The 22662-nt window shown below is 34.7% G+C and overlaps 6 protein-coding genes across 17 annotated transcripts in view; 3 read left to right on the top strand and 3 right to left on the bottom strand.

The window, feature by feature from the left end:
• Positions 1 to 216, top strand: part of LOC111445605 (30S ribosomal protein S1 homolog A-like) — a 4831-nt gene extending 4615 nt beyond the window's left edge. Inside the window, exon 9 of the transcript XR_002710882.1 lies at positions 126 to 216. The gene's annotated coding sequence lies outside the window, so the exon portion shown is untranslated. The remainder of the gene's footprint in view (positions 1 to 125) is intronic.
• A 2460-nt stretch (positions 217 to 2676) lies between these two features.
• LOC111444843 (probable LRR receptor-like serine/threonine-protein kinase At1g34110) lies at positions 2677 to 7209 on the top strand. The gene is made up of 2 exons (XM_023082921.1): positions 2677 to 6029; positions 6712 to 7209. Exons 1-2 carry the CDS (start codon positions 3170 to 3172, stop codon positions 7086 to 7088), a joined length of 3237 nt encoding a protein of 1078 aa, XP_022938689.1. The 5' UTR covers positions 2677 to 3169; the 3' UTR covers positions 7089 to 7209.
• A 280-nt stretch (positions 7210 to 7489) lies between these two features.
• Positions 7490 to 22662, bottom strand: part of LOC111445347 — a 20016-nt gene continuing 4843 nt past the window's right edge. For 7 of the 9 annotated variants that reach the window (XM_023083675.1, XM_023083666.1, XM_023083668.1 and 4 more), the window contains one exon: positions 22217 to 22370. Coding sequence is in view for 8 of the 9 variants with exons in the window: in XM_023083666.1 (XP_022939434.1) it covers positions 22343 to 22370 (28 nt within the window). In the remaining variant the exon portion in view is untranslated. Of the gene's footprint in view, positions 7501 to 22214; positions 22371 to 22662 lie in introns of those variants that run through there. The other 2 variants (XM_023083667.1, XM_023083669.1) reach the window with 1 other exon arrangement.
• On the top strand, positions 8303 to 9484 carry LOC111445345 (MRN complex-interacting protein). Of its 2 annotated transcripts, none has more exons than XM_023083662.1 (4): positions 8303 to 8424; positions 8514 to 8820; positions 8910 to 9099; positions 9264 to 9484. In XM_023083662.1, exons 1-4 carry the CDS (start codon positions 8374 to 8376, stop codon positions 9460 to 9462), a joined length of 747 nt encoding a protein of 248 aa, XP_022939430.1. In that variant the 5' UTR covers positions 8303 to 8373; the 3' UTR covers positions 9463 to 9484. The 2 variants fall into 2 exon arrangements, with proteins under 2 accessions (XP_022939430.1, XP_022939429.1); XM_023083661.1 differs by having other exon boundaries at positions 8910 to 9155; positions 9236 to 9484.
• Positions 10162 to 13939, bottom strand: LOC111445344 (polyadenylate-binding protein 3-like). Its single transcript, XM_023083660.1, has 7 exons — positions 13471 to 13939; positions 11902 to 12677; positions 11730 to 11807; positions 11540 to 11629; positions 10923 to 11225; positions 10625 to 10849; positions 10162 to 10532 (listed from the first exon to the last, which is right to left on the bottom strand). The coding sequence occupies exons 1-7, from the start codon at positions 13733 to 13735 to the stop codon at positions 10308 to 10310; spliced, it is 1962 nt and encodes a 653-aa protein (XP_022939428.1). The 5' UTR covers positions 13736 to 13939; the 3' UTR covers positions 10162 to 10307.
• Positions 16109 to 21914, bottom strand: LOC111445346. Of its 3 annotated transcripts, none has more exons than XM_023083663.1 (9): positions 21714 to 21914; positions 20332 to 20383; positions 19556 to 19629; positions 19170 to 19271; positions 18695 to 18835; positions 18221 to 18272; positions 17587 to 17660; positions 16921 to 17010; positions 16109 to 16357 (listed from the first exon to the last, which is right to left on the bottom strand). In XM_023083663.1, the coding sequence occupies exons 1-9, from the start codon at positions 21836 to 21838 to the stop codon at positions 16321 to 16323; spliced, it is 747 nt and encodes a 248-aa protein (XP_022939431.1). In that variant the 5' UTR covers positions 21839 to 21914; the 3' UTR covers positions 16109 to 16320. The 3 variants fall into 3 exon arrangements, with proteins under 3 accessions (XP_022939431.1, XP_022939432.1, XP_022939433.1); XM_023083664.1 differs by having other exon boundaries at positions 16109 to 16352; XM_023083665.1 differs by having other exon boundaries at positions 16349 to 16458.

The following is a 22662-nucleotide window of genomic DNA, read 5'->3' as shown; positions in this document are numbered from 1 at the left end:
TTTTTTTTTTTTTTTTTTTTTTTGTTATTATTATTAAAAAATTAAAACTCCACTGAGATTATGAAAAAGCTTATAATAAATTATAATGTCTAAAAGCTGTCACCTCCTGTGTGTTTTTTTTATAGGTTGGGGGCTCCAAGACTTAAATGGCCGATAACTGCTTCCCTACATATCCCCCAACTCCCTCCCTTTGAATATTTAAATAAAAAAATTTCAAATAAATTAACAAAAATATTTATAAATTTTTATCTAAAAAATAATATCATTAAAAAAAACTAAACCAATCTAGTCCGAATCATAAAAGTTAGGTAGGGTTATTTTTCTGAAATTGAGCTAGTTCGGTTCGGATTTTTTACTAGACAAAGGTTCGAGTCAACTCGAACTGAACTAGACAAAAAATTTAATATATATATTATTGAAAAAAATAGGTTGTGAGCTGTAGATAGTGTATAGATACTTTGAAATGCTGTGGTGCGGGGAGGAGACGAGGTGACATACTACGATCACGTACAGAAGTGCTGCCCTTCGACTCGGCAATATGAAACCTCTCACTCCCGTTTCTTTATGAGGTCCTATCGGGATAGGCAGGTCCAAACCTTTCGCCTCTTCTCGACCGAGCTATAGTTCCCCACGACTGACAAATAGGAATTTAGGTTGTAAAAGAAAGCTACCAATCCCTCACTGGGATTTGGCAGCAGTTTCCCACGGCTGACAAATAGGAATTTAGGCCGTAAAAGAAAGGTACCGATCCCCCACTGGGATTTGGCTTTCCTTATTTACGTGTGCACTGCGTAAAGATCGCAAATGACCATCGCACCCCTCCGAACAAGCAGTAATAAAATAAAAGAATAAATCACCATTTTAAAAGCCTATTTAATGAAAAATTAGGGTTTTTATCGATTGGGGTTCTAAATTTTTATTGGAAAAATAACACCAAATTATTAACTGTTCTTAACTTGGTAACTTGCCAAGCCAATCAAATCAAGTACATCCAAATTAGGGTTTTTAATTTATTGTATTTTTTATCCGCTAGCACACCACCCAATTAATCTCCACCGTACACAATCAAAATTCCCAAATTATCCCCGTAAATTAATTATCATACGGGCAAAACCGTCTTTCTACATTTTATTTTTAAACTTTATCCTCCCATATTTTAATAAGTGATAATTTTTCTTATTGTTTTAATTATTTTTTAAAATAGCTATCAATCTCCAATAAATAATTTAAATTAATTTAATTATAAAAATTTAGTATTTAAATTGAAAAAAATGGTTAGTTTGAGATTTTTATTTATACAAAAAAAGGAAAGTAATTATAGATTTTCACCGACCAAGGTAATTAATGGTTAATTTCACTGTGCCCTAAAAACTCTATCTCTACCATGTGAATTTTATAAAAAGAATATATAATTTTTTTCTTTTTTCCCCTCCGTTCCCAAAACAAGCCCACCATGTTTACCTCGGTAACCAAACTAACCTGCACCTCAACTTCATATTTTCACCGACCAAGGTAATTAATGACGCAGTGAAAAAAGGGGAAATTTTAATTCACTTGTCGACGAAATGTCCTTTATACCCTCAGAGTTGGCGCTGGAACTGAGCTTGCTCCCCTTTTCGTGCTACCCTCCATTATAATATTGTCCTAAGCCCGCGTCTAGGGGATTGGGTTTTAATTTAGTGTTTGGATTCGGGAGACGCAAAAGGACATGGATAATGGACTTATTTACGGAAAAGCCACTGCCCGAAGTGCCCGGTTTTTTTAAAATGACCTTTCCAATGCTTAAGCAGACACCTGTCTTTAACACTTGACATGGCCCTGAAATCTTTGATTCTGTTTCCGCCTGCGCTCGAAATTCCCAATTTACCCCCACGCCGTCGCAGTTTTGATGTACACGTGGCATTTTATTTATTTAATTATATTTTTTGCCACGTCGGATCAAACTAGATAAAGTTTGTTCCCAGACATATCTTGATTAATTAATTAATTTTGCTCGAGTTAATAGTGTCGATGATCAAAGGTATATAGAACCGCAACCAAGATGGCTCGGTGTATGTTTTTCTACCGAGCCATTTTAAGGGTTTGGAGGTAAGCCCTGGTGGGAGAATTATTGACGTTTTTTTGTACTTTATGTCTGATAACGTGTTAAATATTAAAATAAGTTCTATAAATGTGCTGAACTATGTCGATTTTTAGGGTATTCATATGACTCGATAACTCGACCAATTTGAACAATTTAATTCAAGTCACAAGGGTTGAGTCAGGTGGGATCGACCCAACTAATCATAATTTTAAGATGATTACTAAAATTTAAAATATTTAATAATTTATAATATATATTAGCGATTATTATGATTTTTTATAATTTGCATATCTTTTTAATTTAATTAAATTTATTAATTATATTGTGACGATATTATTAAATAATTTATTATGTTCCAAAAATACAATTTTATATAGAAAATGGCAAAAGTTAGTTAAAAAATGTAGAGCCCAAATCAGCTAATCACTGCATCAAAACAAAGTCATGTTCGTTTTCAATTTAAAAACATTATTAAAATAATAAATAATAAATAATAAAAACAGCAAATAATAGAAAGCAATACCAATTCCAAGTCTCGATAATATAACATGCACGCTGCCCCCCGCTTTCTCTGTCTTTCTCACTAACATTTGTTTCCCTTAAACCAGGCGACTGTAGACGCCATTGAAGCAGTACCACAAAGCTCCATAAACACCTTCAAGTTTCAACCACATGCCATGGCTTCCATTGTTGAACACCTGCACGCTCCTCGGAGGTAACCTTTTCTTCTTTCCGCTTAACTTTGCTCCGGTAGCATTGGCTCTGTTACTTCGCCGGCACTCTAGCGGCTGACGCCGGCTATATCTCTGTTTCTGGTTTCGGCGATATCTTTGTGTCCATGGTGAGTTAGTGAGCATTTGATGGTGATCATTAATTGCTTTTGATTGATTTGAGGCAGTTTTTTCCGGTGTGGGGTTGCGTTCGGATAATATATATATTTTTCGATCACATGCTGTATTGAGTCCGATTTAAGTCTCCGTTTCCGCTCCGCCATTGCATTTCTTTCACGTATTTTTTATCCGCCATTGAAGCGACATTTCCTTAGCCTTTTTCGATTTCAAGGTCGAGATAGTTTTCAGAGCTCTGATGGAAGAGGCGATCCATCGATTTCTTGAACGATGGCTATTGTACCTTATAGTTATGTGCTTAAGCTTATCAGTCGCTGCTCTCTCTCCCGATGGAGAAGCGGTTCTTTCTCTCATTGCGGCTGCTGGTCCTTCTGCAACATCTTCTTCTTCTTCTGTTCTTGATTCTTGGAATCCATCTAGCCAAAACCCTTGTTCTTGGGAAGGAATCACTTGCTCTCCTCAGAACAGAGTCATTTCGTTATCTCTCCCAAAAACGTTCCTAAACCTATCGTTTTTGCCTCCGGAGTTGTCCTCTCTATCTTCTCTGCAGCTTCTCAATCTATCCTCCACCAATGTATCTGGCTCAATCCCTCCTTCTTTTGGCCTGCTCACTCATCTTCGCCTGTTGGACCTCTCCTCCAACAATCTCTATGGCCCTATTCCTCCTCAGCTTGGTTCTCTTTCATCGCTGCAATTCCTTTTCCTTAATTCCAATAAACTGTCTGGTAAGATTCCTCCTCAGCTTGCTAATCTGACTTCTCTGCAAAGTCTTTGCCTCCAAGACAATCTGTTTAATGGCTCCATACCATCGCAGTTAGGTTCTTTGTTGTCTCTTCAAGAGTTTCGAATAGGAGGGAATCCATATCTTTCTGGTGACATTCCACCGGAAATAGGGCTGCTTACTAATCTCACTACATTTGGGGCGGCGGCTACTGCCCTCTCCGGCGCCTTACCGTCTACATTTGGGAACCTAATCAACCTCCAAACTTTGTCACTCTATGACACTGAGATGTCTGGTTCTATACCTCCTGAGTTGGGATTTTGTTCTGAGCTAAGGGATTTGTATTTACACATGAACAAGCTTACTGGTAATATTCCTCCTCAGTTGGGTAAGTTGCAGAAACTTACTAGTTTGTTTCTATGGGGTAATGCTCTATCAGGGTCGATACCGTCTGAAATTTCGAATTGTTCGGCTCTTGTTGTTTTTGATGCTTCAGAGAATGATATTTCTGGTGAAATCCCAAGTGATTTAGGGAAATTAGTCGTTCTTGAACAGCTTCATTTATCTGATAATTCGATTTCGGGTTCGATACCATGGCAGTTGGGGAACTGCACAAGCTTAACTGCTCTTCAGCTTGATAACAATCAATTATCAGGTGTAATTCCATCCCAACTTGGCAATTTAAAATCCCTGCAAAGCTTTTTCTTATGGGGCAATTCTGTATCAGGAACTGTACCATCTTCCTTTGGTAACTGCACTGAGTTATATGCTCTTGATCTTTCAAGAAACAAGCTCTCTGGGATTATCCCAGAGGAAATTTTCAGCTTGAAGAAGTTGAGCAAGCTATTGCTCCTTGGAAATTCTTTATCTGGTGGGTTGCCTCCAAGTGTTGCAAATTGTCAATCATTGGTGAGGTTGAGGCTTGGAGAAAACAAGCTTTCAGGCAAGATTCCAAAGGAGGTAGGCCAGTTGCAAAATCTTGTCTTTCTTGACTTGTATATGAATCGTTTTTCGGGTGGTCTTCCGTCTGAGATTGCTAATATTACAGTTCTTGAGCTACTTGATGTGCATAATAATTATATATCTGGGGAAATTCCTCACCAGCTTGGGGATTTGGTGAACTTGGAGCAGCTAGATCTCAGTCGGAACAGCTTCACTGGTGAAATTCCTCAGAGCTTTGGAAACTTCAGTTATTTGAATAAGCTTATTCTCAGTAATAATCTACTGACAGGGTCAATCCCAAAGTCTATTAAGAACCTGGAGAAACTAACTCTACTTGATTGGAGTAGCAACAATCTCTCTGGCAAGATACCACCAGAAATTGGTTACATGAAGAGCTTGTCTATCAGTCTGGACTTGAGCTCGAACAGGATAAGCGGAGAAATTCCCGAGTCGATATCGAGTTTGACACAGTTACAGTCACTTGATCTTTCCCATAACATGCTTTCTGGAAATATTAAAGTGTTGGGCCAGCTGACTAGTCTCACGTCCCTTAATATCTCCTACAACAATTTCTCTGGTCCAATGCCTGTAACACCATTTTTTAGAACACTATCAGAAGATGCATATTATCAAAACCTTAATCTTTGTGAATCACTTGATGGATTTACGTGTTCGTCGAGTTCGTTGCGTAGAAATGGCTTGAAGTCTGCAAAAGCTGCTGCATTAATCTCCATCATTCTTGTTGCAGTTGTCGTCGTACTTTTTGCTTTGTGGATGCTAGTTTCACGAAATCGAAAGTACATGGACGAGAAGTATTCAGGGACGTTGCCCTCGGCATCGGCTGCCGAGGACTTCTCTTATCCATGGACCTTCATCCCGTTTCAGAAGCTCAACTTTTCCATAGGTAACATCTTGGAATCCATGAAAGATGAAAATATAATTGGAAAAGGTTGTTCTGGAGTTGTTTATAAGGCAGATATGCCCAATGGTGAATTAGTTGCTGTAAAGAAACTATGGAAAACAAAGCAAGATGAAGAAGCAGTTGACTCTTGTGCTGCAGAGATTCAAATTCTCGGGCATATTCGACATCGTAACATCGTAAAGCTCATCGGTTATTGTTCCAATAGAAGTGTCAAGCTACTTCTCTACAACTACATTTCAAATGGTAATCTGCAACAACTCTTGCAAGGAAACAGAAATCTCGACTGGGAGACGAGGTATAAGATTGCGGTCGGGACAGCTCAGGGCCTGGCTTATCTTCATCATGATTGTGTGCCTGCAATTCTTCACAGAGATGTCAAATGCAATAACATACTTCTAGACTCGAAGTTTGAAGCTTATTTGGCAGATTTTGGCCTGGCGAAGTTGATGAATGCTCCTAATTATCATCATGCGATTTCGAGAGTAGCCGGGTCTTACGGTTATATTGCCCCAGGTATGTTTCCTTCTCAACTTGTCATTTTACAAACTTATGAAGCCACTATGTTCATATAATCTATAAAATGTGATCTTCCCAACTCAAGATATTAACCATGATTGTAATGGTCCAAGTCTATCGTTAGCAGATATTGTTCTCTTTGGACTTTTCCTTCCAAGCATTCCCTCAAGATTTTTAAAACGTGTCTTCTAGGGAGAGGTTTCCACACCCTTATAAAAAATGCTTCATTCTTCTACTCGCTTTCCCTTTCGGGCTTCCCCTCAAGGTTTTTAAAACGTGTCTACTAGGAAGAAGTTTTCACACCCTTATAAAGAATGCTTCATCTGCTAGTAAGAAGTTTTCACACCCTTATAAAGAATGCTTCAATCTCCTCTCCAACCAACATGGAATCTCACAATCCACCCCCTTCGAGACCCAGCGTCCTCGCTGGCACTCGTTCCCTTCTCTCATTGACACGGAAAGCCAAAAGAGAGTGCAATAATCTTTCCTTGTGGATGTTTCCTCTCATATTAAGAACTCAAGATATTACAAGTCTTCAACATGAACATATTTTGTCAAGCTTTTCACCATTACAGTACTGTCACATCATTATAAGTTGAAGATTTATCTGCATCCATCAGATTTTCATATACGATGATGAGTTTTTTTTTCCTTCTAAAATTCCTCGAACTCAATGCAGAATATGGATATACCATGAACATAACTGAGAAGAGCGATGTCTATAGTTATGGAGTTGTATTACTAGAGATACTAAGCGGCCGTAGTGCAATCGAGACACAAGTTGGAGATGGCCTTCACATTGTTGAGTGGGTAAAGAAGAAGATGGCAAGCTTCGAACCCGCGATAACGATACTCGACTCAAAGCTCCAGAGTTTACCAGATCAAATGGTGCAAGAAATGCTTCAAACACTTGGAATAGCAATGTTCTGTGTGAACTCCTCCCCAGCAGAAAGGCCAACAATGAAGGAGGTGGTAGCATTATTGATGGAGGTGAAGAGTCCTCCAGAAGAATGGACCAAAACCTCCCAACCTCTAATCAAGCACTCCTCAATGTAAGTTCAAATAATTCTTTCTTTTCCACTACAAATCATTGAACCTTCCAATCTTGTACAGCTTTAGTTTCATGCAAGAGATTTCATAATTCTGAACCCTAAATTACTTTTCCTTTTCTAAATTATTGCCACTTTTGAAATTAAACTTTAGGCCAATGGATATAAATTCTTCTTATTACACATCTTTTCAAAGGGGTAGTTCAGAATAAATGAAAATTGTGATATTTATAGGTTAAAAGTAGTGTATTCGTACTTTCAATAAATCTTAAATTTATATATTATCAACGGTTTAAAATTAATTTTTATCAAATTTGGTAGAACAAATAATTTTTATCCACGAAAATGTACTATTTTCAAAATATATAGTGGAAAAGTGATAAAAATGGTTTTTTTATTAACTTTATTATAGGATAATACTCATTTTAACTGAAAAAAAAAAGTATAAAATGGGGGGGGGGGGTGTTTTTATAAATTTTTCCTATTTTATTATTATTATTATCAAAACACAACTTGCCCATTTGAAATTAAGATTTGATTTAAAATTAAAAAAAAAAAAAAGAACATCAAAGTTTAATTATATTCCTGTCTTTACCCTTACTTAAGTGTAAGAATGACATTCAAGGACCACTTAGAACGTTTTCTAAAAGAAAAAAATTGGACCAATTACCATAAAATAATATATCATCTAATGACGTGTTAAATTGTTGAATGAAAATAATATTTTCTATCTTAATATTAGAAAATTTTTCATCCAATGGTTAGGGTTTCACCAATTGCCTCTAAAAAGTTCGACAAGAGGAGGTTTCGTAGTCTGACTCTTTGAAGACACCTTTATTCAAAGAGGAGGTTTCATAGTGCGCTCACCGGTGTATGAGTATTGTGAGTTAGTTAAATTATTTATTAAAATGAAAAAAAAAATTGAAATCAAAGTCGCACTAAAACAAATATTTTGAAAGTCCACAATTCATTATTTAAAAATAAATAAAAAAATTCAATAATTAATTTCTACCATTGTAGTAAAGTATAATAACCGTCCACATTTTACGGAGAATTAGATATTTGGAAGTTAAGCGACGAAGGTTTGGATGGAGGCCCATAATTGTAAATGTGGGCCAGAAACAAGAAGCCCATTTTCCAAAATGGGCCACGAGAGAGATACGTATGGCCCAAATTCCCAAAAAAAATGGCGCCAAAATTTCCAATCGGAACTGAGAACGATCGCTCGCTCCAGATTGAAACTCAAAACAAAGAAAGATTAGAGAATCGAAGAAGCGTACCGTGAAGCAGGAATGTCGACGATCTTCATCGCCGTCCAGTGTTTTCAATGCTCCACGATGCAGGCATGGATCTCGTTCGTTCTCCCTCTCTGTTTCTTTGTCTTTCAATGTCTCTCTCTGTAACTTCTGTAATGGCTGTGGTTTCGATTTAGGTGAAGCAGCAGCGAAGGAGCGGGAATAAGTGGATCTGTGCAGTCTGCAACGAGAAGCAATCGGTGCAGAAGGTGTTTGCTCGAGCTCCGATGGCTAAAGACGTCCGTAAGTTCGTACAGAGCTTCAATATGTCTCGGAAATATGCGGATGAACAGACGAAAGTCGATGAGATACTTGATGAGGAAATTGTTGACGAGGATCAGCTTGATTTCAACGCGAAGAGAAAAAGACGTAGCGATTGGAGTGAGTACCTCGATCTCGAGGAAGATCGCAGCCAAACTGGAAGAGAAAACGAACGAGAATTAGGTCACTGAATTTCAAATGCATTTTTACGAGTAGTTTATTGAAAAATTCCTAAGTAAACCTTCGTCAGATGATTTTTTTTCCTAGAGCAGGGAGTGATTTTGCTGATGGAAAGTTTGTGACGGAGCTTCCAGAAGAAAAAACCAGGAAGCACTGTTCAACGAGCTGTTCAAGCAGGCCGGAAGGTGTTGAAGGAAAAAGATTTTACAGACCAGTTTTCCCGAAGAGGACACACATTGCCAAGAATTCAGCCATTCAAGCATCAAAATGGAGGAAAGGCGTCCGAGAAGATGATGAAAAAGTTTCGTTGAAAGCCAAACATCATCTAAGCTCCAAAGGTAAAACTCTGAGATGATCTTAACACTTCTTGCACCTTTCCAGGGCAGAAAGTTGAGCAAAAACAGTCGTAAAATTGCAGATGAGATTCGAAACTGGGAATCGCCGTCGTCAAAAGACGATGAAAGTGCTTGCATATTAGCCAAGGTAGGAGGTCCTTCTTCCAAGTGGAGTGAATACATAACTGAAGATGACAACTGCGGAGGCAGAAAGGGAGAAAATATGGGAACAGAACAGGACATGGATACCTTGAAGATGATCACAAACGATGAAATTGTTGAAGATGATATCCACCCTGATTTCAAATGACAGTTGCTAACAAATTGAATTATACTCACCATATATGCATTCAAAATTGTTTGCTCTAATCGTGTCAGCTATAGGCCTCACCCTGTTTCCACCGGATCTGTTCTCTGAGTATCTCCGAGTATCTTAAAAAAAGGAAAGATTCCTCACCCCAATCAATTGTCATTTCAGAGTTGTTGTCATTTCAAGTTTGTTCTTGGTCCATTTCAAGGTGTGAAGTGTTCCTTGGATTGGCTTTGGGCCTTTCCTCTGCAACTTAGGTGGAGGGTAAAGAAGCCCCTTTCAGGGGGCCCAAGCCATCAATGAAATACCACTCTGACAGAGATAGAATTCTAACCTTGTGTCAAGGGACAATCTCAGGTAGACAGTTTCTATGGGACGTAGGCCTCCCAAAAGATAACAAAGGCAGGTTAGTTCTTGGTCCATTTCAAAGTGTAAAGTTTTTTTTTTCATATTGAATATTAAAAAGTAGAGTTTAATCATAAAGTTCGAAGAGACGTGTAAAATATTCTAATCTAAAAACTTTATAAATTCCAAACTAAAAAGTCATTTCAACCTAGCGCTACCATGGTCAATAACAAATGCGTCATCAACAAAATCCTCAAAACTAGACAGCAACCAGAAAACTACCAAAATTCTAAATCCAAAACTAGAACTAAATCAAAACCCTGCAAAGAAAAAAAGAAAAAAAAATCCTAGGGAGCTAATTTGAGGGATGCTGAAGGAAAAGAGAAGGCTAAAACCCAAAACCATAAATAATATGTTCACCATGCGGAATAAAGAATGTTCTAAGGGAAATTGAATGTCTGAGAACCGACACTCTCGTTATCGGTTGTCGTCGTCGTCGTTCATTTGGTCAGCACCAACGAACCAAGCTGATCAGAGAGGTCAGGTTCCGACGAAGCTTTGCGGAGGACTTCCATTGCCTCAGCCACCTTATTCTTCAAGTCATCAGGTGATTCAATGAGATGAAGCACCTCTGGCTGGTCCATCTCGAGCAACATTCCAGTAACCTTTGCCGCATGAGTTGGCTCGAGACGTTCTACGAGTGGATACAGCTGCTCGCCGAGCATCTGTAACAATAATGCAGAAGCTATAGTTTTAATCTTACAAATATGGTTTCACTTTTCTTCTCTAATGAAAGGAAACAAACATGGTGCCATACCAAACGCTGATGTGTAGGTGTAGCAGAAGCTAATGCAGATGCGAGTGTTGAAGTAGGCACAGCCCTTGATCGCTGGATGTCGATTGGTGGGCTAGACATCCCAGAACTATCAAAACCTAGAGGCATCATTGGACCAACAAGACCATGGGGCAGGACCGGCGGCTCTAATCCATTTCGTGCATTGTTCATGTATCTATAACCTTGTCCAGCGCCACGGAGCATTAACTGGATTCATAAAACCTCAGTTAAATGTGGCATGAACATTCATCGATGATCTTAACAACGTAATTCAGTTTACCTGCTGCTGCTGCTGCTGCTGATGTACAGGTTGTGAATTTCCACCACGCCTGATCCCCGAGCGTGGCCCAGGCTGTACTTGTCTCTGAAACTGGTAAGGCATGATGAAGTTGGGGCCCATACTAGGTCGCATTCCGTTCATAAGTTGAGGCTGGAAGCTGTATCCAGGCGGTGGGGGCACCAGCCCGGGGTTTCCCTGACCATAATACAGCTGCTGAGGAGCAAGTCGGTGTGCCCCTGGATGAAATCCTGGCATTCCTGAGGTCAGTGATGATATTTCACTAGCTACTCGGATATGGGCAAACTGTGTCTAGACACAAAGAAGAACCCATCAACCAATCAAGATTCACTAATTGATTTCCTAAGAAACCTCAAATATACATTAAACCTCTCATTGAATTTGTGGATTTACAATAACAAGAGGCCATGAGAACCATTTGAATCAAGTAATGTAATGTAGTGATTCAAAGGGTTCTCGATGTCTTACACACAATTTTCTTATCTGTACTCTACTCTGCCATGTTTGTGTTCGTCAGGCCGTTTCTTGAATTCATTCAATTAGATATTAATGCAAATGAACTATAACTACGTAGCATTCCAAAAGAAGAAGAATCCCACCTGTAGCTGGGCCTTTCTTTCTTCCTTGCGCTGGGCAACAGCCACATACAGAGGCTTCCTTCCTTTCATCTTTCTATTCATTTCATTTATCTAAAAAACACATTAAAAGAGACATAAAAATAAGTTCCAATTTCCATTCATATTCGGAAAATAGAACCCATAAGTGGATCACAAAGGAATGAAAACTTACGGCTCTAGCTGCATCATCTGGTGAAGAAAAGGCAACAAAACCAGTCCCCTTGCTCACTCCATTTTCGTCAAGCATAACCTGGCTCATCATCAAACAGATATCTAAGCAAAAATCAACAATGGAATTTAGAAGAAGACGCAACAAAGATCGTCGAAAGAAAAACGAAACGAACCTTGCATGATGTGATTGTTCCATACTCGGAGAATAATTCTTTAAGCTTCTCATCATCAATATGGTCATCAAGATTTTTGATGTACAAATTTGCGCCTTGTAATTTATCAAATCTGATCTTTCTATCCCGTTCGAATTTTTCTTTCAATTCAGCCTCCCTTTCTGCTTTCCTTTGAGCCTTGCCTACGTACAAAATCTTGTCCTCACCAATGAGGGTACCATTCAGCTTTTCAACTGCAGCTGCAGCAGAGTCTGTGCTCTCAAAGTTCACAAAACCAAAACCTTTGGACTTTCCATTTGAATCGGTCTTAACAACTGCACTAGTAATGGTACCATGTACACCAAACAGATTTTTTAGGCCATCGTCCATCATATTTTCTGGTAAATTTTTTACGTAAACATTAGTAAATTGTAATTCATTTGCTCGCATCCTATCCTGGCGTCGAATGAAATGGCCAACATATACTTGCTTGTCATTGAGGAGCATGCCATTCAACTTTATTATGGCACTTTCGGCTGCTTCCTTGGTATCAAATTGCACAAATCCATAACCTTTGGATTGACCATTGCTATCAAGCGCAACTTTACAAGAAAGAACAGTACCGAAAGAAGCAAATGTATCATGCAATGCTTTGTTATTAATTGATGCGTCCAGATTTTTGATAAAAACATTTGCATAGCCACTTTTCCGAATGCTAGGATCTCGATTTGAGATCATAATCCTGATAGGCTTCCCGTTAATAGAGGAGAAATTCAAGTGTTCCATGGCAGTCATAGCTGAGAATTTATGAAATGAAACAAGAAGAGGTTCAATATATAAGTTTGTATCACAAGATCGTTTAAAAACGTATATCCAACTAATGTTTTGCAAACTATAAAGTTCATAGCTGCATGAATGGATAACTAAAAGTTGAAGAAACACAATCATAAACTTAATATCCTGTAAATGCACAGTTCACAGTGTTAGTTCACTACGTGTGAAAAAAAAAAAAAAGTTAGAATATGAGTGTGTAAATTCTAACATTTAATTCATTCCAGATTGAAAAAAAAATTAACAGAAAATCTGGGTTTCAAAATTTAAGGTTGAACTTGAATAGGAAATACAACAGTTGATTTTGGTCCGGTTGAAACTATTTCTATGAAATTCTTTTTTAATGTTAAATTCTTCCAAACTGAAATCGAAACTCAGAGTTTGATCATTAAAAATGAATCCAAAGAATGTACAGAAACAAAGACATCAATCCTGTCGAAACCAACTATTCCCCATTAATTATCTATTAAGATCATATGAAACTTGAACGAATCATCTGAAAGATGGCTTTCTGTTTACGTTTGGTTGTGTGCAAATTTTCAGCAATTAACAAAAAAAATTTAAAAAGTATTTAAAATTGAATGAGAATAAAATAATTTTCAATTTTCATTTCTCAAATGCAATTGTCTAAGCAGACTCAGAGGAAAAAAAAAAACACAAAAGTACAAAAATCAAAGCGTATTATCAAGAAAACAGAGAAAAAAACACAAAATAAACACAATGAACGAAAAAGAAATGAAAAAGAACGGAATAACGAACCATCTTGATGATTGCTAAAATTAACATAAGCATATCCAAGCGATACCCTGCGTGCCTGATCCCTGCAAACCCTAAGGGAGACAACCTGAGCCACACGGCTAAACAGTTCCAAAAGCTGTGCCTCGTTCACGTTATGCTCCAGATCGCCCACATACAATGAAGAACTCAAAAAAACTTCTCCAGTGGCCACAGAGCCCACCGGAGGAGGAATGACCGCCGTTTGAATCGGAGCAGAAATCACTGGTGCCGGAATCATAGCCGCCATACCGTCTCAGAACAAAAAAAAAACCGGCGAAAAGAAGATCAGATAGTTGCCTAAAAGACTAAAAGTCGAAGGCAGATTACCGACTGTGATCGAACAGGCGAAGAAGACCACAAGAACACTATATTTATACCCTCTAAGATGGAAAATCGAAGCCTTATTTTTTGGGTTTCCCTTCCTCTCTTCCTCTCTCCTTTTCTTCTTCAGTTCCTCTAACACTAACAGCAAGAAGTGTGACGTGAATTCGAACGTAACTAACGTATTTATAGGAAGAAAGAAGCGGGAGGTTTTCGAAACGGTGCGTTTAGGAGAGTCTGACGTGTCATCCCAGCCGTATCTTTCATCACGTTGTTGAGGGGTTTTCGGTCTTTTAAATATTCTATCATCCTATTTTAACTAAGTCAAATAAAATATCTAATATTTCAAATTCAAATTTTATTTTATCAAATCTTAACTAATTCAATTATCTAATAAATCTCTAACTTCAATTTCAAATCTTAACCAATTAATAAAAATCCTTAATAAATTCAAAATCTTTTTAAAATAATTTTAAATTTTGTGTTTTATATTTAAAAAATATTTAATATTTTTAGTTTAAATTTTGGATTTTGTATTTTCTTTAATTTGATTATTGGATTATAGTATTTTTGAATTAAAATATTCAAACTATTATTATTTATATATTTTTTATTTTTACAAATATTTTACCAATATATAACATATGTCTGATATATTTTTAATTTATTAAAAAATGATTTTTTTTTAGTGAAAAGAGAATAAAATATAATTATTATTGAAAAGCATGAATTTTAAACATTACATTGAAAAAAATTATTATTTTATCTATTTTAATTAACGGTTAACTTGATATCTAGTTTTAAATAATAAAAAATAATTTAGATATAATTTTTGTTAAGAATTTAGATATAATTTCTTACTTACATATTAATTAGTTTTATCAAATAATAATGTTTTTAACGGTTTAAAATATTATTATTAAAAAATAATTGTAAATTAGTTTAAAGTATTTAAAACAAGAAAAAAAATTCAGAAAAAACGTTTATATTTTTATTTGTATACATAATACTTACAAATTTATATTAAAATTAGTAGAAATCTCTAACAAATTCAAAATCTTTTTAAAACTAATTGAAATTTGTAACAAATTCGAAATCTTTTTAAAATTAATTGAATTATAAAGTAATTTTAAATTTTGTGTTTTGAATTTTAAAAAATAAATAATTTTTGTTTATTTCAAGCTTTTTATTAATTTATATTTTAATATTTTTTAGTTTAAATTTTGGTTCTTATATTTTCTCTTTTAAAATAGTTAATTTTATTATTTGAATGAGTTAAAGTAATATTATTGAATCAAACTATTTAACTTTATTTTTATTTATATATTTTATTTTAAAAAATATTTTACCAATATATAACATATCTTTAATATATATATTAAATTTAAATAATTTTTCAAAATATCATTTAAGAATGATAATTGTAAATTAGTTTAACGTATTTAAAACAAGAAAAAAAAATCAGAGTTAATTATAAAAAAAATCTCAACCACCAATATAATTATTTAAATAATAACAATATGATTTTTAAATTTTAATTATCAAAATACTTTTTTTAATTTAAATTTGTTGGCTTTTTTTTAGGGCTGATCGTAATTCTTTTTTCCCTAAAATTGTTCATTTTCATTTTCATTTTTTTAATTAAAATTTTTAAATCACAATTCATTCACTAATTATTTTAAAATGCTACACAATAATAATAATAATAATAATAACAATAATTATTTGTATTTACAAAAATAAAACACTCATTTTTAACTTTTATTTTAAATATAGATTTTTATTTTTGGAAGTAGTTTGTTAATTTTAGAGGCGTAATTTAATCTAATAATAAAATTGATTTTATTAGAGTCGCTCCACTTTTTTTAACTTATGTGGTAATGATGTGATTGATAAAAATATGAAATGTTTAAATAAAAATACATGGGTTTTTAATTTTTTAATTATTTTTCAAACATGTTAAAGCAAGAATATATATATGAATATAATTTCTCATATATATATATATGAATATAATGTTTTGAACAGGTAAAGCATGAATATATATATGAATATAATTTCTCATCTATCTATTCACACCTTTTAATTATTTATTATCAAATAATAATATTTTAATTGCTTAAAATATTATTATTAAGAATATAATTGTAAATCAGTTAAAGTATTTAATATAAGAAAAAAAATTGGGAGTTAATTTAAAAAAAAAAAACCCTTATAATTTTATTTAGTACAAAAAAATTTGCTTGTCATTTTTTAAAATTTTAATTAGTTTATGAGAAAATTATTTAAACTCGAAAAATAAAGCCAATAATTTGTTATTTATGTCAATTTAACTAAAACGAAGTTGTTATAGTAGCATTTCAATAATAGTATTAATCCTAGAGACTAAATATAAACATGGTAGCATTTGGACGAAATTACCCTTCAAATATCATGACATCTTATGGATTCTGCTCTTAATGTAACATTTTCGATACGTACCAAATCGAGCTTAAGCCATCTAACTTCTGCTTATGAGCACGACGTTCTCTCATATCTTCTTTCTGACCTACCATAAACAAATTACAAGATGCAAGTAAGAAGCACGGATAAGTTTTTACCTTTATTAACCCAAAAGGCTAGGTAGAGGACAACCATTATCATCATTTCCTAAACAGAATCAAAATGGTAATTGTTATATAGAAATAGTTTTAAGCAGTTAAAACAATCGAATGAACCATGGTAAGAGAGTGCCCTCGCACCACTCCCAACATACTTTCCTTTCAATATTCTATTCTAACGTACTTTTTAAAATATTCACAAACAAGTGAACTCAACCCAACCCAATTCAAATAAGTGATGAAATTTCTTTTTGTTGTTCAAAATGTTATAAACTATCCGTGCCGGTAAGAGTTCACATTCATAAAATTAGATAAATCAAACTACAACTTAGGTTTGTCCGTTATGTTTTTGAAATTTATGCTTGTTTATCATCATTTTCATTTTTTCTTAAAGAACATTCGAATTCAAATTCTTAGGCAAATTTTTAGTTTTCAAAACTTGGTTAAGGAAAGCTTATTCTTAGTTTAAAAAACAAAAAACAAATAGATATAAGAAGAAGAGTGGACTTGCCTGTTGGAATTTTTGAATAAAACAAGGTATGCTGGATCTTCGGAGTTGAGCTTGAATAGCTCCTTAACAATGAAAGGACATGAAGAGGCGCTGAAATATTAGAAGGATCACACTGTCAGTACAGATAGATAAGCCCAACTGAGTATACCTTTGATTATAACTTATCAAACTAAGATCCCTAAAATGCATACAGAAAGAATTTCTACCTTTTTCTTTTGACAAATAAAGTATATTAGGAGATATGATAAATACAGTCATTAACACAATAAACTAACAAACCCCGAACAATTTTAGGATTCATTGAAAATACAAGACTATTCACCAAGGCCCATGTGGACAGACAAATACAGTCATTAACACAATGTGTATCCCTCCGGCTAGAACCTTTATCCCTTCCTAACAATTCAATTGATTAGAAACACATTTTCTCTACATCCTTCAAAGCGTCAAGGTCTTCTTGAGCATCTTAATATTAATGAACGTAAGAATGCACTGATGTGTATATATGTGTGTGTGTGTGTGTGTATAGAGAGAGAGCTGAGAAATGAACTTAAAACGATCGACCGTGGAGAAAGAATGTACCACTATTTCCTTGACCTATGGCAGGTTCCAAATGCAATAATAAAGACAGATATGCGACTTTTCCAACAAAAAGTGACACGTTACCTCCCAAAGATTATGAATAGAGCTATCCACAAGAGTGCAGTAAGCCAAGATTCTTCTTTATAGAACATCCAGACCTAATTTCATATGGAAAGACGAAAAACGTTATTCGGCTTTTAGATGACCGATGAAGTCATGAAAACAACTATCAAGAAGTGAAGCTTCTTCTGAATTCTGAATGTTCGGGTTAGCTTCAACAGTTCAAACTAGAGGCTTTGTTAACAGGGTACAATCTTTGGCATCTTTAGTTAGAAAGAAACAATAGATTCTTCAATGATATAGAATAGCCAAAGATATCCATCATGACAATATAATTTTTATTGGCCTATCTTGGTGTAAATTATGCCCTTTGACTCTTTAGAGATATAATCTTGCTATTACATTCACTATTAAACTCTCCGGGGGAGAAAATTCCTAAAGAAAAGGTTCGCCTATTATAGCTTCTTCAGCTTTAATTGTGGGTAGTAGAACAATCTTATTTTGCTACTAAATTCATCATGTTGCCCCTTAAAAGTTCTTCACCACAAAGAGATGCATGAAGGATGAAACTTATTGAGTGCGTGCCTCCTACCAAAAAGGTGGTGCATCTAACCATCTAGAAGCGACGAGTGTAAATGATGAGGAATTTAAGACATACCGATAAAGCTGTGCCATTTATATAGAAATCGATCAGCGTGGCCACCATCCAGCTGCAAATGTTCTAACAGCTTGTTAACCTCTATAACAAGATAAATACTGCATAATATCGGTTAAAGAGGTTATTATATCAATAACAGGAAAAAGTGTAATGATTTATGCAAAATCTGTTCAAAGCAAAATCCAGAAATTGCATATACAGTGGTGATCAATGAACCTTCCTAGTATCCAACAAGTCAAGGAAAAGTCATAAACACCTTGTTTTCACTAATCAAATCCTGGTTGTTGTATATCACACTAACAAAAAGGTGCAATTACTATTATGTAAGAATATGAATGGTAAATTACTTCACTTTCCAAGGTTTAGATATCAACACCGTCGTTTTTTTTTCCCCTATAACGAGAAAACATCATTTCAAAGCATTAGCACTTAAAAGGGCAATCAAATTAAGGAAGAAATAAAAGCAGAAATTACGGTGTATAAAGCTCCTTGCGAAAAGGTGAACCATCGGCGAAAAGAAAGACCAAAGCTACCACCATCAAACAACCCAATGCACCGAAAACTATTTTTGCAGTCAAAATATTGGAGTGCTTCTTATGCTGCTGCATGTCATTCCTATATATATAAGCCAACAAGAAAATCATGATAAGGAAACAGAATGATAAAGTTTCTCAAAGTCTAGAAGAAAGAATAACCATAGCATCGGATGCTGAATTTATTTATTAACCGAGTGAGTTGAAAGAAAGAAAAAACTTCTTTCATTTCATTTAATTTCTTAAACACATGAGAAAAGAAAAAAGAATGGACTTTAACTATGCAGTAGAATAGTCAGGAAGAACGTAAAAAGAATTCCAAATAGAACATATGAAGGAAGATTTCTGATGGAATTGACCATTTAAGAGACCTAAGACTCACAGTACATACTAAACTAGGCTTACTGCATACACACTTGTTTGGATTCTTGCTCAGAACATTGTACACAATATCTTCAAATGATTCCTGAGATGATAATTGCCACAACGGCCAAAGAATGTAGGCACAGGTAGCGATGCTGAGGAAAATGATAAGGGTAAAGTTAATCAGATCTAAAAATTAATAAAATGAAGATTCAATCTGCAAGGATTACTAGTAAAAAAAACTGCAACTTCTTCTTGAAATAAAGTAGCCCATGCAGAAACAACTTCGGTCTTAGTAACAAGTAAGAGTTTGGAAATCAAACTCCAACAAGAAAAATTGATTCAAAAGAACTCATCAGTGCTATAAACACTAATATATCCTATGGTTAAACAAGCTTTAGGCTGGAAGGTGAGCTTGACAAGGATACGAAGTAATTACCTGCCTAGACATACAAGAAAAACTATCCAAATCGCTGCAGCAATCCAGTTTGATTCCTTGTAGCAAACCCATGCCTAATATATTAGAGAGAGCGAGAGAGAGATTACCGTGAGTGCTTAACCACATATGTAAGATTAATTCTACAATTTATGAATCGTTCATGATATTTTGTATTCATCTAATTTTACCCCTCTAGATCATGTTAGAATAAGGACAGCCTTACTTTGACCTGGCATGTGGCCTTAAAATTCAGTTTATTTACTATTTAGCTTAGAGTTTCATCTAGAGTTACATATGTATGGTCCAAAAGCATAACATGGTTTCGGTCGGGTTAGATTAATATCAAGGTTTCTCATTGTTTACATTCATCAGACTTGATACGAACACAACTTCTTTCTTTTTCCTTGAGATTGGCACAACTTCTTGTCCTTAGAAATTGCATGGCTAGAACATTCAAGTTGGTTTCGCCCATCTACTCCATCTTGGATCTTTGATCGTCGAGGTAATCCATATCTATCACTTCCCTTGAGATTGAAACTAAATTGGCTTTGGGGTTCTAGAGTGTTCGCTTCAATTTGTTACGGGTTTCTTATCAAAACTCATAATCTTCATATCGAATACAATTAAGTGAAATAAACAGGGCTTTTTGCCCCAACCCAAATGGTCTAGCAGCTCCATTCACCACATAAGAGGTTAAGCTATAGAAACAACTAAATGTACTCAAAGTCAAAATTTTGAAACATATAAAAGAGTAAGAAAACTTAATTGTTTCATACCGCAATAACTATGACGTTGAAATAGAAATCAATCAATGTCACCACCATTAACCTGAAACATATTAAGTACAAACGTAACTGAAAAGGTCCAGATTTGTAGGAATAATAAGATAGAGAAAAACTAATAGTTAAGAAGGTGAGAAAGCGGCACCCATTTCCAGGAGTCAGAACCATCAAACATATAATTATAACAAGATTTATTATGGAAAATAAAATTAAGCTTCAATATTAATCCCATGCTGAGGATTGCACAAGAATGAAGGCAAGATTCAAATCTTCTTCTCAGTACATACTTATTCAAATTTATTTTTATACTTTGGAATATTTTAACTTGATCATTTTCTTCCAAGTAACAAAAAAAAAAAAAAAGGCAATAAATGTGAAGTGAAATTTCGAACCGTTAATCCAAAAAATAATATAGGTGTCATGACCACTTAGCAAATATGAAACCGGTGACCAAATTTATGTTGAATACATGAAGATTCAATGAAAACCCAATCTGGATATTTCACAAATTCAGTGACAAAAAAAAAGCATATTGTGGATTCTTGGAAAAAAAATTTGAAATATCATTTTAGTCTATGTGCTATCAAATCTTTAAACTAAGGCTTTTGTGCTATCTAAAATTAATAATTCGTTCTTATTATTAGTTTCAAGTTAATTGTTATCAAAATTAATAGGTTTCCATATAAGATGAGATAGGACGCAATGTGAATATATATTTTCAAAATCATCAAGACTGAAATTGTTAAAAATTGACCAAGAAACTAAATGTAATAATTATTAAAGGACGAAGCTAAATTTAGATGTTTAAGGAGACTGAATTTGAACGTTTGTGAGCGACTAAAATCGAACAAACAAGTACCAAAAATAGAACAAACTTCAAAAACCGATCAACAAAATAAGTTTAGAAAAATACACCCAAACAGCCCTTAGTTTCATGAACAAACCTGAGTGTTCTACTTTAGCAAAAATTATTTGTAATTCAGTATACCCGCCAATTATACAAACATGGTTCCATCTCAAAAATTATCTCAAAATCAATTGGTAGTGAAACAAGCAACCTATAGATCTTATTAACACTACCGACCATCCCCAATATCACTCAACCTATTGATTTCTGGCATTTTCACCCGCTTTATAGTCAATATAGTTACTCCTTTAACCACTGTATTACTTAGACCGCATAAAGAAGACGTCGATGCACATTCAAGACCGAAATATACACAAGTGATCGCTAAAAACGTGAAACGAGCAGCTGAAGCAGCTCAATTCTGTATGTTGAAGGGGGGAGGGGCGAAGGCGGACAGGTAGCAAGACGAAGAAGGACACGGAATGACAATAAACAAAGTGAAAAACGTACATCGGAGAATAGAGAGTACCGTGAGAGAAGTTCTCTGCGGAAAGGAGAGCCATCAGTGGCGAGTGTGTATCCGAGAGTTGCAACCATCGTGCAGCCCAGTAGAATGAACAGAATCCTCCATCCGATTACCGCCGAGCTCGCCATTAGAGACGCAGTGATACAGAGAGCGCGGGGAGTAGTAGAAGGACGAGAGCAACCGCGGGAGTTGAAGAAGACGGACGTTAGTGGAAACTGCGTGTCCACGTGGCTTCTTTTCATCCGTTTCATTTCTTTGGACAGGAATGCAACTAATTATATTAATTAAAGTTTATTTTTTTAAAAATCTAATTAAATTTACACGTTGATTTTTTTTTTCTTTTCTAATCCTCTAAATTTAATTTCTATATGTTTAATCTTGTTTACATAAATAATATAAATAATACAAAAAAAAAAATCCAATAAATTTAGAAACAAATTTCAAATTTTAATAGTTAAAATTAAAAATTTTTATATAGTCTAAAATTTAAAATTTAAATTTAACCTTGGCATATGACAAAGATACATCGATCTTGGAGTAAGTTAAACCGCTCTAACTTCACTATAACGTATATTTAATACACAAGACATCCATATTTTTAGATCTACATTGGTAGCCACATCCCGACGATCTCATTGAATAATTTGTTGATAACCCAACCTGCCATAAATTAAGATGCATGTCAATCGAAACTAATCTTAAACAAGTCAACCCTCTACAATAGTTCAAATGAAAATTTGAACAGTTTTATGTTCCAGTTCAGATACATATCTCCTTTCTCGTATTCATTTTAGGGTTTAAATAAAATACTTAAAAAATGTTCATTTTTGTTCTCTACTATTAAAACCGTCATTCATTTTCATTTTTATCTCATTTTTTCGATCAAATTTTTAACCATAAATTTATATTAAAATATTTAATTCTTAAAAAAAAAAAAAAAAAAAAAAAAAAA

The sequence above is a fragment of the Cucurbita moschata genome, unplaced genomic scaffold (genome assembly GCF_002738365.1).
Source record: "Cucurbita moschata cultivar Rifu unplaced genomic scaffold, Cmos_1.0 Cmo_Scf00007, whole genome shotgun sequence".
Taxonomy (NCBI): domain Eukaryota; kingdom Viridiplantae; phylum Streptophyta; class Magnoliopsida; order Cucurbitales; family Cucurbitaceae; genus Cucurbita; species Cucurbita moschata.
The sequence above is the reverse complement of the archived record's forward strand: the minus strand, read 5'-3'. Positions and strand labels throughout refer to the sequence as shown.

What these genes read in the sequence shown, in the direction of transcription:
- LOC111444843 (XM_023082921.1), top strand. Translation starts at nt 3,170, where the DNA reads ATGGAAGAGGCGATCCATCGATTTCTTGAACGATGGCTATTGTACCTT. An exon ending in TTACGGTTATATTGCCCCAG is followed by an intron (nt 6,030 to 6,711) that starts GTATGTTTCCTT and finishes AACTCAATGCAG; the next exon opens with AATATGGATATACCATGAAC.
- LOC111445345 (XM_023083661.1), top strand. Translation starts at nt 8,374, where the DNA reads ATGTCGACGATCTTCATCGCCGTCCAGTGTTTTCAATGCTCCACGATG. An exon ending in TTCAATGCTCCACGATGCAG is followed by an intron (nt 8,425 to 8,513) that starts GCATGGATCTCG and finishes GTTTCGATTTAG; the next exon opens with GTGAAGCAGCAGCGAAGGAG. An exon ending in ACATCATCTAAGCTCCAAAG is followed by an intron (nt 9,156 to 9,235) that starts GTAAAACTCTGA and finishes GTAAAATTGCAG; the next exon opens with ATGAGATTCGAAACTGGGAA.
- LOC111445344 (XM_023083660.1), bottom strand. Translation starts at nt 13,735, where the DNA reads ATGGCGGCTATGATTCCGGCACCAGTGATTTCTGCTCCGATTCAAACG. An exon ending in CAGATGATGCAGCTAGAGCC is followed by an intron (nt 11,630 to 11,729) that starts GTAAGTTTTCAT and finishes TGTGTTTTTTAG; the next exon opens with ATAAATGAAATGAATAGAAA. An exon ending in AAAGAAAGGCCCAGCTACAG is followed by an intron (nt 11,226 to 11,539) that starts GTGGGATTCTTC and finishes GTCTAGACACAG; the next exon opens with TTTGCCCATATCCGAGTAGC.
- LOC111445346 (XM_023083663.1), bottom strand. Translation starts at nt 21,838, where the DNA reads ATGGCGAGCTCGGCGGTAATCGGATGGAGGATTCTGTTCATTCTACTG. An exon ending in CGCAGAGAACTTCTCTCACG is followed by an intron (nt 20,384 to 21,713) that starts GTACTCTCTATT and finishes AATATGTTTCAG; the next exon opens with GTTAATGGTGGTGACATTGA. An exon ending in TTATTCAAAAATTCCAACAG is followed by an intron (nt 16,358 to 16,920) that starts GCAAGTCCACTC and finishes TGTTTATGGTAG; the next exon opens with GTCAGAAAGAAGATATGAGA.